This window comes from Aricia agestis, chromosome 6, assembly GCF_905147365.1.
Source record: "Aricia agestis chromosome 6, ilAriAges1.1, whole genome shotgun sequence".
In the NCBI taxonomy this organism is placed as follows: domain Eukaryota; kingdom Metazoa; phylum Arthropoda; class Insecta; order Lepidoptera; family Lycaenidae; genus Aricia; species Aricia agestis.
Genome location: NC_056411.1, coordinates 15,208,286 through 15,228,782, shown reverse-complemented (window position 1 = coordinate 15,228,782; position 20,497 = coordinate 15,208,286). Strand labels below are relative to the sequence as shown.

General features: G+C 36.4%; 1 protein-coding gene across 1 annotated transcript; it reads left to right on the top strand.

Moving 5' to 3' along the window:
• The first annotated feature begins 221 nt into the window (after positions 1–221).
• On the top strand, positions 222–18,534 carry LOC121727952 (DNA replication ATP-dependent helicase/nuclease DNA2). The gene is made up of 23 exons (XM_042116034.1): positions 222–375; positions 449–923; positions 1,365–1,489; positions 1,561–1,697; positions 1,935–2,145; positions 2,378–2,602; positions 3,469–3,601; positions 4,010–4,169; positions 4,667–4,782; positions 5,344–5,464; positions 5,814–6,002; positions 6,308–6,408; positions 8,728–8,863; positions 9,531–9,665; positions 10,821–10,987; positions 11,330–11,435; positions 12,204–12,339; positions 14,451–14,540; positions 14,727–14,830; positions 16,244–16,427; positions 17,507–17,686; positions 17,788–18,015; positions 18,183–18,534. The coding sequence occupies exons 1-23, from the start codon at positions 349–351 to the stop codon at positions 18,381–18,383; spliced, it is 3,687 nt and encodes a 1,228-aa protein (XP_041971968.1). The 5' UTR covers positions 222–348; the 3' UTR covers positions 18,384–18,534.
• Positions 18,535–20,497: the final 1,963 nt, after the last annotated feature.

The window sequence follows — 20,497 nt, the reverse complement described above, 5'->3', positions numbered from 1 at the left end:
ATAAAAAAAAATGTCCATGTCCATTTTCTGAAATGTCAATGTCAGCTGATTGATGGTTTAAATCTTGTTTAAATCTTGGTTTGACATTGGCAATTCACCGAGTCGGCCATTTTTAAAAGAAGAAGAAGAAATCTTGGTTTGAATCGTTTGAATGGCGCGAATCAATATATACCTACTAGTAATCTGTGGCGCGAATTCCATGTAGGTACCTATATTGTGTTGTGAAGGTTGTGAATTAAAATAATTGTGATTTGTGAAAGATCATAGAAAAATACACTCCTGCATCAATCAATCATGTTAACAATAAACTATTTATAAAGCACCTTACTGCTTAGTGCTTACACTAAAATGCCTAAAGCATTAAGTTTGAAGAAGGTAAGTTTTGTTTTTATAAATTTCAATATTTAAGATACTAACGATTTTCATAATATAAACAATAATTTAACAGAATGGAGTGAAAAATCAAAACCAAAAGCCCATAACACAGTTCTTCAAAAATGCACCCCAAGAAGAAAAAGTGTTATCACCTAAGAAACAACAGTCTGAATCCAGAGAACAAAATTTAAACAAAAGAAAAGTACTATCCCCTACAACTTGTACAATAAATGAAAACATTGATTCAGCAGAGGATTTGGCTTTCGAAAATGTTTCAAAAAAGCCTAAGGTGTTTAAAAATGGGGGCACCATTGCTAACAGTAGTAGTAGCAAAGAAATATGCCCAGGTGGTCCAAAGTCGCCCACTAAAACTTGTTCAAGCGGGAGAATCCAAAATAGTGGTAACTGTGCAAAAGAAAAAGTAGTAGAACATCAGAGTGGAACTCATGGTGTTAATAAAGAAAATCATGTAGTCAATCAAACCAATGGATGTAAAAACTTTGAGAATGGTTGTAGGAAATCTATGTCACCTAAGAAGAGTCCTGCAGGTATTTATTATGAAAATGTTTATAATATTATAATAGTAACTTCATATTATATTATTATACAGCATGACTGGTGACACATGATCAATACTTAAGGAGAGTAGTTGGTACTCGATTCTTATTATAATTATTAAATAAAATTAGATACTTAATTTTTGACAAAATTTCCCTTTAAATAAATGAATCGTGGACATATAAGTAAATTACTAACCCTCCCGCATGCGGCGCGCTGTCCATGCATTGGGTAAATAATTATTTAACTTTAAGCTACTTCTCAGTGATCAATTGATATTCTTTTTTTATATTTTTTTTTTCAAGTAATATAATAGCCAAATATCATGTCCTGACTCCTGGAGTATTGAACATGTCCCACCAGTCATGCTGTATAAATAACTGTTATTTAAGGGATGATGAAATAAGTTTGTCTTATCTGATTCTTTTCAGCTGTAACTTCAAGATCACCAGTTAAAAACAAAAAAGATATTATACAGAATTGTAATAATCATGAAAATCTTGCTCTTGAAAATGATATTTTTGAAGAGGAATTTGAAATTGATGGTCTCGAGGAGGTAAACCAGTTACAATTTATTTACAAATGCTGATATAATTTATTCCTAATATTTTTAATTTATTATTTTAGTTTGGAATCGAAAATCTAGATTTAACTAAAATACAAAGGTGTGAAATACTGTCACTCATACAGCACCCAAATAAAATAGAGCTAAAACTCAAGAATGGTGTGAATGAAAGAGGAACTTGCTTTATAGAGGGACTTTGGTAAGATTTCTATGATTTCAGTGTATATAAGGAAGTATTTTTTTTTAATTATAAAACGATTATGAATTTATATAGTTAATTATAATAGATTCTAAATAAAAAATTGACCGTAAAAAATAATTATATTCTGAAAGGGGAAAGGTAGGAAAAACTTACAGTAGTAATAATTTGTAAACTACATATAATATGGTTTTGTTATTATATTTTTGTTTAATTCGAAGTTAAAATATATTTTAGGATGGGCACACCACTTCAAGTTGGTGAGGTGGTAAGTGTGATAGCTTCTCGTGATGCTAATGGCCAGTTCACAGTTGGCAACTCATCGGGATTGCTGGTGCTACGTCCTGACCACCTCATATCTAGCACTAGTGTTGTGGCCGGAGTGTACTGCAGAAGAAAAGCTGTGCTTCAAGAGAGATGGCGAGGCATAGACTCTGCTAATACAGCTGTAAGATTTCTCTTTACATTGCTATATTGCCTAAAGATACTAAATGTATCAATGTTTTGTTATATCAATGCAAAAGATAAGAAATGCGTACTGATGAATTTTAGAGACACCAGTTTTCTATTGCCAACCTGTCATATTCTCTACTCTTCTATATAAATAGAGATCCTATTTATAGTAACCATAATATTATTATTTATTAAGCATGCTGAATTAACAATCTCAATTTTTTCAGATGACAATTGGTACAATAATACATGAACTGGTCCAAAAAGCTTTAACTCAGCACATAACTAGTCTAAAAGATTTGCAGAAAGAAGCGACAAGCATTATCAAAGATTCAATACATTTATTATATGATGCTGGATTATCAGAGAAAGAGGCACTTGAGAATATGCAATTGTATTTAGCTCCATTGGCTGAATTTATGAAGACTTATGTTGAGGGAAGTAGTATACAGGTAAAATTGAGTATTTAACACGTCATCATTACATTAAATGGATTTTTCCATAGTTCAAGCCTCTGCCTCGAAATCAGCGGGCAGCGGGAAGATGGCGGCGGCGGCGTGGGAGCGGCGCGTTCCAATGTATAGATTTATATGGACCGGTTCTCGAAAACCGTGGCGCGGCGATCGGTGCGCTGCGTACTAGACGGCTACCCGCGCCGCCGTCACCGCTCTCGCCACGCTGCCCAGTAGAAATCTCAATAGAAATCCTCTCCCAATTCCCAAGTCCCAAATCTTGACATTATTGGGAATCAAATCGATCTCAGTAGTTTGGTGTGGCTTGTATTATAAATTTACTCATTAAGGGTGGGTTGCACCAACTTACTTTAACTATAACTGTAACTTTAACTACAATGCAAAATGACAAATCTTTGGTTAAAGTTAAAAATGGACGCCATCAAGACGCCATATTTAACCATAGCCATAGAGCTCGACAAAGCTTTAAATGCATGTGGTGAAAAAAGGAACTAACGCTGTCATCATACAAAAACGCCATTTTCGACAGTTCTCAAAAATCTTATTTTAAGTTTCTTGGTTCTCCTTTACCAGCAGCGCCTCCGCCCACGTTCTTATAAAGCCTTGTCGGACCAGCAACGTCTTCTGTCAAACTCTGTGGTAAAGTTAAGGTTAAAGTTAAATTAGCCTTAACTATAACCATAACTTTAACCACGCCTCTGGTGCAACCCAACCTAATTGGTTAAGAATTAGAAGTTAGTAAGATCGTCATGGTTTTCGGCGTGATGTCGATTTTGATTCGAAATTGACTGATTCTAATCAAATTCTCATGTCATTTAAGCTGATAATCCCTTATTATATTACAGCATAATAGCAAAGATAAGTGGCCGGGAAAGATAGAACAAGTGCTAGATATTGAGGAAAACGTTTGCTGCCACCAATTGGGTCTGAAAGGAAAAATAGATGCTACACTGCAAGTTACTATTCATGATAGAAAAGGTATTAAGTAAAGGGGTTTTGATCGCTTATAACCCCGCCCTGATTTTAATTATTTCTTAAGTTGGTTATTTTGTATACTGAAGAAGGTTAATATGTCGTTGATCATGGTGAAGGTTCATAATCTACAAAAATTGTTGTTACCGAGCTTTTATCATGCACCTGTATAAACATTTTAATAATGTTTTCGCACGCGAGTAAAAGATATGTGAGTAAAAGATTAGAGTAACAAGTAACAACCTGCAATGAATAAACATCTGTACATACTTCCAGACCATAATTTTAAAAACATTAAGTTTGTGATATTTTAGGGTACAATAAGCAAATAATAATATAACGTTGTAATTTTTTTATTATAACTCTACTCAGATAAATCCTTAACTACGACTCATAATTAAAAAAAAAAAACAGGTACCCGTCAAGAGAGAGTACCACTGGAGCTGAAGAGCGGTCGGGCGAGCGGGTCGGCGGAGCATCGCGGCCAGCTGGTTCTGTACGGCATGATGCTGGCCCTGCAGCGCGGTGACCATCCCGCCACGGACGATCATGCGGCATTACTGCTATACCTCAAGTATGTGCTATCAGAAAAGTTGATTCAGGCAGATGGCAGACCTACGTAGTTTGGTCGCGTTATGTCAAACACAGCCGACAGGTACTTACATTGAATTGCCAAATCCGACCAAATTACGTAGGTTGGTCAACTGCATAGGAATCAATTTCTTCTACTCGATGGTACAGCTGCAGATTTGTAGCTAATAAAAAATAAACAATATGTCCCTACTGTAATATAAGCACTTGTAACAAGGACAAAAATAATATATTATTATGAGGTCATTACGCCATGTTAGCGCGGGCAGCTGGTGCTGTACTGCATGATACTGGCCCTGCAGTGCCGTAGTCACCTCGCCACGGACTACCGTGTGGCATTGCTGCTATTCCTTCCAGTATCCACCTTTATTTTGTGACGTCAGAAGTGCAGGGTGGATCCACTTTGAAAATTATTTGTTTAGACTTCATGTTAATTTGTCTTTATGTATGATGAAATATTTTACAAACGAATCTTCTAAGGGAGCGAGTGGACCTGCGTGAAGTGAGGTGCGGGTACCCGGAGCGCCGCGACCTCATTATGTTGAGAAACGACTTGGCGCAGCATCTCGCGCCCGGACCCAATGACGTAGACGCTGGTGAGTTTTTCATAGAAGCATATATAAGTGTACTTGGTATGTATGTACCATCAAAGAAATAGATACATAGGCGGTTGGCGGACCTGTGTCATTTAGTCGAATTATTGGGTTGAGTTTCACATTACGGTAGCAAATTATGTAGGTTCGCAATATCAACTTCTTTGAAAGTACTTTATCATTAACTGGTGCAAGTAAGCTATACTATGGCATACTTGCACCAGTTAATATTAAATTTAATGTGTAGTCTAATTATTACGAGATCTATTTTGTTCCTAAAAGGTATTATATGCTAATAACAGGATTAGCAATAACCCAAATCGGTACAACAAAAAATGGTTTTGGCCAATAATAATTGCCAAGCAGCTCCTAGCTGCTAAGGCTGTTTACCCAGTTCCGCAGCTAAATTTTAATTGCACAAAAACAATTGAGCGAGATGGAAAATAAATATTAGTTTGACGTGTAAAACAGTAGACCTTTTTCGCGGTTGAGAACGCGTTGTTATAACAGCTATATCTCTTTGTGAGTCCTTCAAAGTTACTACAATGTTACCAAAATGTGCAGAGAAATTACCGGACATAGAAGACGCGCCCCGGCACTTCAAGCAAAGTCTCCCGGAGCCAATTTACAACGAGCGAGCTTGTACCAGCTGCCCCTACCTCACGCTGTGCTCCATACATCTGTGGTATTTTTTTTCTTGTTAGAATGTTATATGGGTAATGGAATTTTTTTCTATTTTATGGGTAATGCTAATTTTCTATTATATGGGTAATGGAATCGCAAGTGGCTACTTTTTCTTTTTAGCAATCAAAGTATTAAACTATTGTAATAACCGCAAGACAAGCCATTTTACTAAACTACTATACATTGACTACTCATAATATGTGTTATGTACCATAATAGGTGTAATGCACCCCTTACCTTTAAAAAATATGACATAGTGAATAAGTCATACATTTTAGATTAATATGAGACTAAGACATAACATACGAATCCAATGTAAAGTTTTGTACCTAAAATAATTCGAAATACAGGCATACGGAGGAGCCAAAGGTGTCAGAGTCCCATCCACTGTCAAAACTAAAGAGCGAGGCTCTGGGTCATCTGAGCATGGACCACATCAAATACTTCCTCCACTGGACCAGCTTGCTGCTGATAGAGGAGAGAGCACAAAAGTCATCTATGCCTCTACACGCGTTATGGACTGAATCTGTCGAGAAGAGGTAAGTTGTAAAGATATCACTTTCCTGTACAATTATTATTTACCTTATAGTACATTGTATGTATAGAGTATAGACGTTGTTATTAAGTATTAAAAAATTTCGTGCTTGTTTCAAACCACAGAAAAGTTTAAGCCTACCGTCTAATGTCCACTGTTGTATGAACACTGTTGATGTTTTTCATTCATAATATGGCCAAATATCATTATTTACATCTATTGATAAAAAGTAGATACTCCTATTCAATGACTTTGATTATACGTAGACCTTTGGTGTAATGATGATAAATGATGGGTGGTTTTTTACAGATCCAAGAAAGGTGTATGCGCAGCCAATTTAACATTGAAATCAGTGTCGAATATAGATGGACGGTATATGCATGTGTTTCTACGAGAAAAAAGAAATTCAGGTAACGTATCTATGGTAAAGCGTTTTACCATAACTCAAGCAAATTGCCTATAGAGTAGAAACACTCTAATTTTGACGTCATAAGTGCGTTTTTTCATTTATGATATTGCCCTAGTAATAACAAACACAGGTCGTAGCCTCTAGGTAGGTATAGTAGACTGTCCTTTCGTACTTACGGTTAAAGACTTTATTTCTCAAAAAGAATTACAATAATTCACTTACTTGAGAACATTGACTAATAATAAGCAAACTTATTCTAGCGCAAAACACAGCTTAAATATATAACATAAATAAATAATAACTTGCAGTAAAAAAAATAAGCGTAACTTATACTTACAGAACTTAAGTATTATAATTTGAACAAATCTTTCTGCAACATATTTGGCCAAAGAAATTCGTTTAACACACGGCACATCACACACCACACCACAAGTACATTTTGGTACTTCTGTTATACATTTTCATAAACTTATAATTATAAATTACATTTTTATATCTTTAGAGAACACAACAAAGTCCAAATTGTCTCAATACAAGTTTATAACTGTTAATTACTATAATAATTTTTTGTATTCAAAAGTGTAGGGTACATAAAAATATTCTCATTCATCGAGCTCTGTGTTATCTAAGGCTTGCGCACACTGTCAAGATATCATATAATATGCAGAAGATATATTATGGTTATTTTGATTCATTATTGATGCTAATTTTGAACTGTAATTTAAAAAATAACATAAAATGGATAGCAGAATGTGTTTCTTAGCACTAAACTCGAGAACGACTGAATTGATTTCGATATTTAATTTTTAATTCTTGTTATAATTTAAACCTTAATAGCTAAGACAAGACAACGCTTGTTGGACACATCAGTACAATACAATTTATACAAACTTATAAAATATTATGTTTAGAATCTTAGGTAATTGTGGTAAGTATTTTCTAAGATATGTACTTTTAATTTCTTTTTAAATGTATTTAAAGATTTTGCCTGCTTAATATCCAATGGTAGTTTATTGTAAATTTGCGGTCCTTCAAATAAAATTCACTTCTTTCCATAGTTTGTCCTAGGATTTTTTAAAGAGATATTATTTGCCTGTCTAGTTTTGATTTTTTGAAAACAACCTTTAGTAGTAAATTTTATTTGGGTATTTATTTCATTATTTAATATTTTTTTTATCAAAATGCATGTATTAAGTTTATAAGTTTGGTTTACCGTAAGAATTTTTGTATCTTCATAGATTTTTTCTGTATTTTCTAAAAAATTATAGCTAAATAGGGCTTTTATTATCTTATTTTGCATTGTTTGAAGCACTTTGAGATCAGTTTTAAATGCAGTTCCCCATATTTCTATTAGGTATTCTAAGTGGGGCTTTACCATTGAATTATATATTATTAAGTATTTTACTGACTTAGGGAAACAATGGGATATGTGCCACATAATGGTATAAGTTTTTTCTTTATGTATTCTAAATGAGATTTCCAATTTAATCTATTGTCAAGAATTAAACCAAGATATTTTTCTTTACTAACTTCGTTTATAGGCTCATTATTGATAGTAAGTGAGGGATAGTTTGGATTTTTTTTATTAAGTGCAGAAAAAATAATGTAGTTTGTTATAGATGTATTAATTGTAAGTAGGTTGTTTTGCATCCAATCATATAACAGGTTAAGGTCTTTCTATGGTTTTTTTATAATATTGATTATCGAGTGACCAAAATAAAAGAGACTAGTGTCATCTGCGTATAAAGTAATATCACCTTGAAGACCTAATTTATGCAAATCGTTGATATAAATTAGGAATAATAGTGGTCCCGGTATCGATCTTTGCGGCACACCAAAGTCTATCGTTTTAGGTTCACTTTGTGCGTTATCCAATTTCGTAATTTGTTGCCTATTTGACATAAGATTCTATTACTTTATAAGCCTGATCATCAATACCAGCACTTCTTAACTTGGATAAAAGTTTACTATGCCTCACCATATCGAACGCTTTTTTTAAGTCTACAAATATGCCTAAAGCTATCTTTTTGATATCAAAACTGAGTTTTAACGAAGTTACTAGATCAATGGCTGCTGTTGAAGTATAAGATTTAGGTCGGAACCCATATTGTTTTTTAAAAAAGTAGTTTTTAGATTCTAAAAATTTTGTTAATCGCTTATGTATAATCTTTCCGAAGACTTTTGACTTTTACTTTTTCTAATCTGCAATATCCCTTATATCGTATCTTATTATGTAAAGTATGCTCTTTGTATTTAAGTAACTAAAAAGTGGTACGGTCATTTTAAAGTAATTAAAAACATAGCAAAAATTTATTTGCAGATACAGCACGATCAAAGTCAACTAAAGGTCCCCAAGAAGGCGAGTATTCCATAGTGAGCATAGACAACAGACCGTGGATTGCTGCCGGCGTTATCACCACTGCTAACGACACAGAGATTCGAATATTACTTGATAGGTAGTTTGTGAAACCTACTCTTATTAAATACTCCATCAAAACACTTTCAGAACATGCAGAAATAGATTTTTTATACACATAAGCGAAAAGAAAAACGGTTGTATGTTAAGTCGGTTTACTGACTATAGTTGCGTTCAACTATAGTCAGTAAACCGACTTAACATACAACCGTTTTTCTTTTCGCTTATGTGTATAAAAAATCTGTGTCAATGACAACGTGTCGCTTTGTCGCTCGTTCCGCGCTCTCGCTTGCATTTCAAGCCTTAAAGGAACGCCTCAGAGCGAGGTAACGTTGCATGAGTCATGGTTTTTTCGTGCGTGTAGCCGGCTCCATTGAATTAGACGTTACAAGTCACTTCAAAAAAGCTATTGTATGCCTTAATCTTAAAACGTGCGTGCAAATAATGTCATAGCGATGACTTACGCCAAGGATTGCTTACAATCTTTTAATTTGTTGTGATAGTTTTTATCATAGTGTGTTTCTGATAGTTATTAGTTAGCACACTGGCGTCGCAAACCGCGAAAAATCGGGTGACCGATTTACTGTCTCACGCGTCTAATAGCAATGTGTTATGTCGCATCTCGCTCTTTTGCTTATTGCAGTTCGTGGTGCTAGTGTGCTAACACCCTAATAATATTATGTCTGACGTTTTCTTATTTTATTCAGAGATCTGAGTCGTCGCTTGGACAAGAGTACACTGTTCCACATAGACATGTACGAGTCCTACTCCACTACTGTTACGAACCTCACCAACATTGGCGTACTCATGGAAGACAGTGACCGCGCCCTAAGGTTGAGAAAGTAAGTATTACAATATAATGAAGCTAATAAAGGGTCGCCGGATATGGAGGTATTTTGAAAAGAAAACTTAACGCTACTTATCTTTTTGTCAGTTAAAAAATTTTGAAGTTTTTATAGTAATACTAGCTGTCCCGGCAAACGTTTCTTTGCCATATATATATATACAGTGTGTAACAAAAACTAGTGATAATACTTTAGGGTGTGTACATGTTCCTTGTAGAGAGTTCACTGTGAAAGTAGCAGCTCTGAAAGACGAACATTTTTTTTCACTTTTGTATGGGCAAGGGCCCGAGCGTCATGAGTTTCCCCATACAAAAGTGAAAAAAAATTTTGGTCTTTCAGCGCTGCTACTTTCACAGTGAACTCTCTACAAAGAACACGTACACACCCTTAAGTATTATCACTTGTTTTGTTACACCCTGTATATATATATATATATATATATATATATAAAGAATTTCGATTTTCGCCCATATTATTTAATTGAAGTGACTATGGCAACGTCCATCGCTATCCCGTCTCACAAACAATGGTCGTCGTCAGTCTCGAGTTGTAATAACTTACTATTATATATATGCATATAAAATTTGGTTAAAATCAGTAAAGCCGTTTCGGTGGAGTACGCGGGCTAACATTGTGACACGAGAAGTTTATAATATTTTATAAGATATTGTTAACACCGTCGGCCGACGCCAAGGCTCTGCCAAAGCAGTGGCTGACAGATCTCACACGTCAAACATCGAACACTCGATTAAAGTAAGATGTACTCTGACATTGGCAACTCACTGAGTCGGCCATTTATAAAGAAGAAGAAGATGTACTATCGTCCATCAGGGAAGTTGTTTACTAGGCAGATGGCGGACCTAAGTAATTTGGGCCTAAATTTAAAATACCCATCCGGCCGATCACAGCTAACATTGAATTGACATAAGCCGACCACATGACGAAGGTCCGTCAACTGCCTAGGAATCAATTTCCTCGATGGTACATATTTTGTTGCACTCTGCACATTAATCTTATTGGCTCGTGCCGTCGTGTGTATACAGGCTTAGATAAAATTATCTTTATATAGTTAGAAATATTTCTTACGATATAAAAGTAAATAACTTTAATAAATCAAATACTAACAAAATATTTATTTTTCTTCTCCAACAGAATCATCATAGACAGAGAGCCGGCGGTATTCAGCGAGAAGTTGCCGCGTTCTGTGGGGCGGCTCGGCGTGCGACTGATGCGGCGGCTTAACGTGCAACAGCAACGCGCCGTGCTGCGTGTTGCCGCCGCACAGAGCCATGTGTTGCTCAGCGGCCTACCTGGGACAGGTACGTGACAGAGATATTGCTCTGACAAGACCTTAATTCTGACAGCATAAGGGCCGTATAGGTCGTAAAGGTCGTACACGTAGCATTGAAACGTGTATTTCAATGTTACGTATTGTCGCGCGTAAAGTTGACCTTTACCACAGCAAATAGACGAAACAAATGCGGACAAATGACCGCACGGTAAGATTCTGAAACTGAGACGAACGGAAATTAGGGTGAATCAACCCACAAGAGCAAGCAGAATTAAAAAAAAAGCGTTTTTTGAATTCACAATAATAACGCTTTGAACTTATTTACTGTTTAAATTATTTATTCAAATGAAAATTAGCCTTTGGTATTCAGGTAAAACCCAGACGATAAGTGTCCTCATGCAACTGCTGGTGGCGCTAGGACAGCGCGTGCTCGTCACGGCGCACGCGCACGCTGCTGTTGACAATGTGTTGGAACGGTAAGAGATTTTGAGATAATATTTCTATTGAACTTTTAATGATTTTATATATTTACTAGCTGTTGCCCGCGACTTCGTCCGCGTCAGCAAAAATGTGATAACGAAGATAAAAAAAAAAGTGAGAATTTTTCCGAACAAAATATATAAAAATAAAATATATCCTCCTCCTTTATTGAAAGTCAGTTAAAAAGTAGCCTAAGTTACTCCTTATTACATCAGCTATCTGCCAAAAAAGTCCCGTCAAAATCACCCCAGCCGTTTCGGAGATTAGCCGGAACAAACAGACAGACATACAGACAGACAAAAATTGTAAAAAATGCTATTTTGGTATATGTATCGTAAGCACATTATGCATGTAGTAAGAAACGGTTCTTTCAATATTACAAACAGACACTTCAATTTTATTTATATGTATGTATACTCTATGAATGATTTTATCTCTATACATATTATGTATGTATAGAGATAAAATCATTAAAAGTACGTTTGTAATCTTGAACACTTAAAATCTTATTATTATGAAATAAATTTGGAATATGATAACTGGTAAAGTTATAAATAAATGGCAGCATAACCAATATCAGCGTCATAGATATAAGTAAGTAATTTTAATTAGATTTAATTAGTGTAAAAAGTGTTTCTATTTTTATCCTTACTATTGCCGAAACATACTAAATATAAGAAATACTAAAAAAAACTTTAATGAGCAGCATTATTTCTTATTATCACATGTTCTATTGACGAAAATTCTCGATTTATTGTTCGCAGACTGCCCGCCACGGTGCGGGTGATGCGTCTAGGTGCGGCGTCACGCGTGTCGCCGAGCGTGCAGGCGCGCAGCGAGCACGCACTCACTACACACTGTGAAACACCCGAACAGCTGCAGGCAGTTTATGACGCTATGGTAAGTAAGATAGAAAATATTTCTATTTAAGATAAGAAAGGATTTAAAAAAAACATTAAAAATAAATGAAAATAAGAATAGAAAAGAAAATACAATAATAAAAAATTTATATAATATACAAACGTGCTGCAAATTATTATAAGGAGCAGGAACGAAACAATGAAAACTTCTTTTCGTGTTATTCTACGTTTTAGGTTAAATTCAGACCGTAAGGCGACGCGTAGATACATTTCTATTTTCTAAATGTCTGTGGATTTGACAGTTTTGCACGACGTGTCACTCAATAGAAGTCTGTCAAATCCTTACAAATTTAAAAATGCATCTTTACGTCGCGTTGTAGTCTGAATTGACCATAAATTGATACAGGATAATTTTTATCACGTGAAAGTAGTTACGTATTAATGTCGCAGCCGACTGGTTTAAATAGCCGTTCAATCAAACAGCTAGCCCTTTGACTGAACAACGCCATTCAATCACACGGCTATACGTCGTTTAGCCGACTTGTTGACTACAACGTTCAACACTACAGCTAGACGACGCTTAGCCAACTGGTTTGTTTTTGTTTTGGCGGGGGGCTGCGCCCCTCGAGCCCCCCTTTTATTTGAAGGCGGTAGCCGGCTGCTGCCGCAGCACGCTCGCTGCGCTCGCTCGGCTCTCTCTGTGTTGTGGTCTAAGTTCTAACCTAACCTAACCAACTTTTGGACTTTCTGGATTGTGTTTGTTTTTGTTTTGACGGGGGGCTGTGCCCCCCGAAACCCCTTTTGCGGGAGGCTGCGTCCATCCATTTCATAATCTCGTAATTTCTCCTCGAATATTTGTTGAAATTTTTATTCACTCGTATGTGCCTCCACAGTTTTTGTCTCTTTAATAACACTTGTAACTTTTATTAACTAATTTATTTCCGAAAAACAACCACAAACACCAACAAACACCTGCTAGTTGACGCCATATTGTAAATAAAACGCACCTAGCGCCGCAGCGGTGCGGGCTGAACTACTTCAATTAGACGGGGCTTTTGAATCAGCTGTAGTGTAGAACGTTTTGAGCGACTAAAATATTCAATATAAAACTAGACGTGTGATTGAATGGCGTTGTTCAGTCAAAGGGCTAGCTGTTTGATTGAACGGCTAATTTTAAATAGCCGTTCAATCAAACAGCCGTTAAATCAAACAGTTAATGTCGCAGCCGACTGATAAATCAGACATTAACATTATCATCTGTGTAAACACCTCCGTGGTCCAGTGGTTAAGAGCGCGGCTCTTGATTCGGAGGTAGTGGGTTCGATTCCCGTGTTGGAAACATGTTATTTCTAAGTTTGGCTAGGACAATGCAGGTTGATCACCTGATTGTCTGACAAGTAAGACGATCCATGCGTCGGATGGGCATGTAAAAAGTCAGTCCTGTGCCTGATCAGTCGTGTCGGTCTTCCGTCCCATAGTCTAAGCGATAAGTTGAGAATAGCGAAATATAGAGATAAGGGTCATAAAAATAGGTGTGACAGCTCATTAGATTCGGGAAGACGTTAAAAACTTCGAAACTATTAACATTTAAGAATTTTTTAAAAAATATTCTTAAAGAAGAGGAAATTTCCATAAAAAAATCCCAACTCCCTTAATTCTATCTCTATTATTTATAATTTTAATTTAACGCTGAAAGTAAGCCTCCTCGCGGCATTATTAGGTAGCGCACGTGGCTTCAAAACCGGGCACGTCACACTGATTATTTTTTTAAAGGTATTAAATATTAATTTAAAATATTCAATAAACTTCTGGTGTATTCCGAACACTTCAAAGAATTTGCTTCCGTTGGGAATTTAACTTACAGTTAATTTACTGAATCTAATGAGCTATCGCACGAATTTTTATGACCTTTATCTCTATATTTCGCCATTCTCAACTTATCGCTTAGACTACCACTGGGTTATGAGAGTAAAAGGAACAGAGAGTGTTCTTATGTACTGCGCACACACTTGCGCAGTATAAAATTACTCCTGCGTAACTGGCCTGGTTTCATTGAAACTGGCCACTGTCACCGAAACCGGTGTGGGGAGTTATATATGTGTAAACTTAAATTATTTAATAATGCAAAGAGAAATGTTTTACATTTGGTAGGAGGTGGTAGGCGTGACTTGTCTAGGCGCCGCCCACTCCATGTTGGCGCGCAGCACGTTCGATGTGTGCATCGTAGATGAGGCTACGCAGGTTTGTATTTTATATTTAATTTACGTATTTCTTTCTAAAATATCAAAGTCACACTTACTGTCACTTAAATGCAAATTTTCCTTGTGGCCGAAGTAACACTAGCGTCATTTTCATAGACAGCTGGTTTACATCCATGCAAGTCATCAAAAAATCCTAGTAGGTACTTCATCTGTTGTGTTTTGGCAGGTGCTGCAGTGCACGGCGTTGCGGGCGCTGTGCGCAGCGGCGCGGTTTGTGTTGGTGGGCGACCCGCATCAGTTACCGCCAGTCGTGCGAGCCAGCCTCGCCAGGTATACTTTTATATATTAATACTAAGATGGTTGTGTTGAGCGTTCCTAAGCTTTAAACATTTAGCTGGCCAATAATATCTGTCGTCCTGATAGCCAACCAAATTTCTTCGAGTCGCACTGGCTAAGCTGTTAAAGTTTTTATACACCCAGGTTATCAAATTTACAGTACTACATTTAGGGCCTGTTTCACCACTGCCTGATAAGGCTATCCACCAATTAACTTGACAGATTAAGTATGGAGAATCTGTCACAAAAGTTGTGAATAGCCTATTAGGCAGTTTATCGGAAAGTGGTGAAACAGGCCCTAATATTTGCATTTACAGTGATAATAATTATTATGTAGCTACCAAAAATTATAATTAAGTATATTTTGTCTACATATTATATAGTATTTTATTTAAAATGAAAACTCAAAATTTGCTTTCATTTTTGCAACAAAAGCTTGGATGATGGAGTTCAAATCTTGTAAGTTTTTAAATAAAATAACTCAACTGAATTGTGATTACAGATTGTAAACTACGGAACCCTAAAAACAATCTAAGAAAGTTTAAATTACTGAAGCTGTGATATTTTCTCACAGTTTTCACCATGTAGTGTGTAGTGTGTTGATGCAGTTTTATATTGTCAAGAAAGATAGGTTAAAGGATGAAAGGCTAACACAGATGCTACTATTTAATTGTTCGGTTCGATCACAGTCTGTATGTCTACCTACCTACCTACCTTTGTAGAGGGGGAGGGAGGGGAGGAAATTTCTGATCAGAAACATTTGAAGGTCGGCCGGACCGCCACACCGCACACTATCCGCAATTTCCTTCCGGTGAGTTCGAGCTCACTCGGCTCATTACAAAACATAAGAGAGAGCGCGATCCGATTTTCTGATCAGAAACATTTGAACTGCCATCCGATCGACGTCATTTGACACATAATGTCAGACGCCCGCCGGAACGCACTCTGCTCATATATTTTGTGTCTGGCGTCCGGTCCGGAGTTGTCAGATGCCGTCTATCGGATGGCAGAAATTTTTAATTACGTTCCGGCGGGCGTCTGAAATTTTATGTCAGATGACGTCGATCGGTAGCAGTTCAAATGTTTCTGATCAGAGCTCGAACTCGCCGGAAGGAAATTTCGGATAGTGTGCGGTGTGGCTGTCCGGCCGACGTTCAAATGTTTCTTATCCGAAATTTCGGACAATGTGCGGCCGGGCTAAGCGGCCACTTGCAAGATACGTCAGACTTAGTTCTCTTCCCCCGCATTGGGGGCGCTGATTCCGCTTCAAATAGGCACAAAAAATAGTTGGGTATCATAAGTCAAGCATACTTGTATAATGGAGGTCAGTGGTCACCACAAACTCATGATTGCTCGAACTGAGTTATATTTTTGCCGTATGTGGTAATAGAGTATTTAATATACCAGGCGGCTGGGCATGGAGGAGAGTCTGTTTCACCGCGTGATGAGCGAACACAACACGTCCACCCTCCGGCTACAGTACCGCATGAACGAGCGCCTGGCGCGACTCGCGAACGTCGTTGCGTACGACAACCAGCTGCAGTGCGCCGATAGTACGGTCGCGAACGCTACCATGGACTTGGATGTTAAGGTTCGTGAATTTACAGCATGACTGGTGAGAAATACGTCGATTCTCATTATAATTATGTAATAAAATTAGGTACCTACTTAATTTTTGACCAAATTTCCCTTAAAACAAATGAATCATGGACACTTAGTAAATTACTATGCAGCAGGCGCGGCGGTGTGCGCCCCGCGCGGTGCGCTACCGTCCATGCGTTGGGTAAATAATTATTTAACTTTATGCTACATTTACTCAGTGATCAATTATTTTATTTATATATAATAGCCAAATATTACGTCCTCGATTATTGAACATGTCTCATCAGTCATGTTGTATACATAGATGGAAAAACGCAATACAAAGACACACATACTATAATAATGCCCCCTCACCGGTTTTGGTAACTAAATACTTGGTGAAGTAATATTTTTATATACTTGGGCACTCTCAATTACCAGTATCTGGTAATTGAGAGTGCCCAAGTATTTATATGCGTAGTACACGTCAGCACTATCACTTTCTAATCCATCTATCTAATCTATATACATATCTTCTTACATATAAAAATGGATTTTCAAATGTGTTAGTCGCGCTAAAACTCGAAAACGGCTGAACGGATTGGGCTGATTTTAGTCTTAAATATTCGTAGAAGTCCAGGGAAGGTTTTAAAGTAACTCGAAGTTCACCGGGACAGCTAGTTATATTTAAAAAATGGATTTTCAATTGTGTTAGTAACGCTATAACTCGATAACGGCTGGACATCGGTCCAGTGGCTAATTTTAGTCTTAAAATGATCGTGGAAGTCCAAGGAAGGTTTATAAGTGACACAAAGTTTACCGGCATCTAGTATCGTATAAAATTCCCGTGTCACAGTGTTTGTGCGCGAACTCTTCCAAAACGGCTCAAACGGTTTTAATGATATTTTGTATGTATGTACATTCGTTAGGCCTGAGAATAGGTTTTTATTTACTTTTTATATTGATACTAGAAATAATTTATATGCCAAAACAACGGTTGTCGGGTCAGCTAGGATACCTATAAAATGATTACATTGCTCAATTAAATGACAAATGTTCAAACAAGTAAAAATAATTCTTTGATTGCAGAAACTACCTAACTTTACATCAGAGGAAGAGTGGCTGAAAATTGCTTGTAGTCTTGAACCCCACGATGCGGCTGTGTTTTTCGACATGAATATGAAAACGGATCAGAACAGCGGCGACAAAGCGTTATCCAATCCTTATGAGGCTTGTGTGATAATAGCTCTTACTGAAACACTCATACGAGTAAGTTAATATAAAAAACACTTACATTAACGTATATATTTTCGTATCTTTTCTTTCTTCGAATTATGGAGGTTTATTACATTGTCATGATTGTTTTGCAGGGTGGTGTCAAGCCGACAGATATTGGAGTAATAGCACCATACCGCGAGCAGGTGTCTTTACTGCGTCGCTGCCTAAACGCGTACGCATGGTGCGACGCGCACGCTAGTAGCGACGCACGCGCCGTCCCAGAGGTCAGCACAGTTGACCAGTTTCAAGGCAGAGACAAATCAGTTATTATCTATTCAGGGACCAAACAAGTCGATGACAATATTGATAAGAAAGTAAAGGTAAGTGTTTTGCATATTTTTTAGCTGTACCATTTCAGTTCTTCATTATAATTAATGATTATTATATCTCGTCAGAATGTTGAACAAAAATTTGCTTACTATGTTTTATGTAAAAAGTGTAATGAAAAATATTATAAAACAACTAATTTTAATATTTACTTGTGCAGGAGGGCGAGGTTTTGAACGACCAACGCCGTTTAGCAGTAACCGTGACACGGGCCAAGCACAAACTTTTGTTCGTGGGTTGTTCGCGGGCATTGCAGCGTTACGCGCCGCTTGCACGCTTTATGGAAGCTTGCGACAGAACAACGTTACAGCAACAGAATATAGAACATATGTTCGACAAATACAAACATTTTGTTACATAGTTATCAATTATCATTGACAAGTTATACACCGCATGACAGCAGCATTTAAAGATTTATAGTATTTTGTGTAAGAAGGCAGTTATGAGTATTTATTTTTAATTATCACACCTCGGAAACAAGACTGGGCTAAGTGACGGTTTTTAATGTAATGTATTAAATTATGTATTTGTATTATTAATTATTATGAATGTTAGTTTAAATATTATATTATGATTCGTATAAAGAAAGTGTACGTTTATTAAATACATTAATAATTCTAATAACCTAGTAGTCCATTTAGTATAGTAAGTTCGCCTCGGAATTCGAGATACCCAGCTGTAAGTCTGTAAATATTTGTATATTGGCACCCTAAATGTTGTCTCAAAACCTACATATTATGGTAGGGTGTGCGCAACTATTCAAAAACCGGTTTCTTGCACTTATTTTGTAAATATTTCATTTCTTTTTTGCTGTTTGTATTTATTACCATAATGTAGAATTCAAAATTCTCTACAACTTTTGTTCAAAAATTTTTTTCATAAGGTGAACCGTTTCCGATAAAGAGGGCGGAGAGCGCGCGGTCACAGTATCACTTCCGGTTAACCGGTGCCTCCGTTCGGAAACGCGCCATATTCAATGTGTCGCGACACCGGTGTCCGATCCTTTAATGTACTTAATGTATGGCATATTTCATCAATAAATTAGCTCTCAAATTTTTTCTTTCTCTCACGGTTGTAAAATGGCAGCCATTTTAGTTTTTCTCGGGCTTTCGCACTAATCTGACCAATACTTCTCATGTAAATATCCTATAAATATAAAAAAGGTATTATTTAATAGATAAATTTATGAACTACGCTTACAGAGGAAATACATTATGAATTTCGAAAATTAAACATAGAAAAACCAAAATTTAAGAAAAAAATTTGTGTATTTTTTAATTAATGGCTTTTTGTGAAAAATAAAGCGCACTAAACTGGTTCTTTTTTATTTTATAAAGATAGATGAGGTTTTCATCTTTTAAAAAAAATCCTTTGCTTCTATGCTCTGAGTCAGATAGATCTTTTGAGAGACAATTTGTCAATAATATATGCCATACACCAAAACATTAAACACATGGTTAGGGCATAATTTGGAACCCCAGGTGTGGGGTTGGGCAGTGCGAAACGATTCTCTGCAGCAGCCTGTCAGGACTTTTTTTTCCTTAAATTTTGGTTTTTCTATGTTTAATTCCACGTAATTCATAACGTATTGACTGTGTAAGTGTAGTGCATAAGTTTAGCTATTAAATAAGACCTTTTTTATATTCATAGGATATTTACATGAGAAGTATTGGTCAGATTAGTGTAAAAGCCCGAGAAAAACTAAAATGGCTGCCATTTTACAACCGTGAGAGAGAAAAATTTGAGAGCCAATTTATTGATGAAATATGCCATACATCACGACATTAACACCGACGCGCTGTCGCGACACATTGAATATGGCGCGTTTTCGACCGGGGCACCGGTTAACCTGAAGTGATACTTTGACCGCGCGCTCTCCGCCCTCTATCGGAAACGGTTCACCGCATAAAAATTTTTTTGAGCGGAAGTTGTAGAGAATTTTGTATTCTAGATTATGGTAATAAATACAAAGAGCAAAAAACCCATAGGAAATGAAATATTTACAAAAAAAGTGCAAAAACCGATTTTAGTGACCTTTTGACCTTGAAATTTAATAATTGCGAACACCCTACCATATGTAGGTTTTGAGACAACATTTAGGGTGCCAATATACAAATATTTACAGACTTACAGCTGGGTATCTCGAATTCTGAGGTTCCTACCTAATTTAAGCCTAATTTGACTGGACCATAGGAACAAACTACGAAGATAAATAATCAAACTTCTAACCATGCTTCTAACATCTTAAAACTAGATGCTATTATTTTTTTATAGTAATTCATTGAAGTATTTAGTCTTCAGCGGAAGCAAATATTATGTAGTTGTTAAAAATTCGGCCAAGTGCGAGTTGGACTCGCGCACGAAGGGTTCCGCAACATTATAGAGCAAAAATAGTAAAAAATGTGATTTTTGTATGGGAGCCCCCCTTAATTATTAATTTTATTTTATTATTAATTATTAAAGTATAAATACAAT

Excerpts from the sequence above, each read along its gene's own strand:
- LOC121727952 (XM_042116034.1), top strand. The coding sequence starts at position 349 with ATGCCTAAAGCATTAAGTTTGAAGAAG. Across the intron at positions 924-1,364 it reads ACCTAAGAAGAGTCCTGCAG|CTGTAACTTCAAGATCACCA; the intron begins GTATTTATTATG and ends GATTCTTTTCAG. Across the intron at positions 17,687-17,787 it reads TTACTGAAACACTCATACGA|GGTGGTGTCAAGCCGACAGA; the intron begins GTAAGTTAATAT and ends ATTGTTTTGCAG.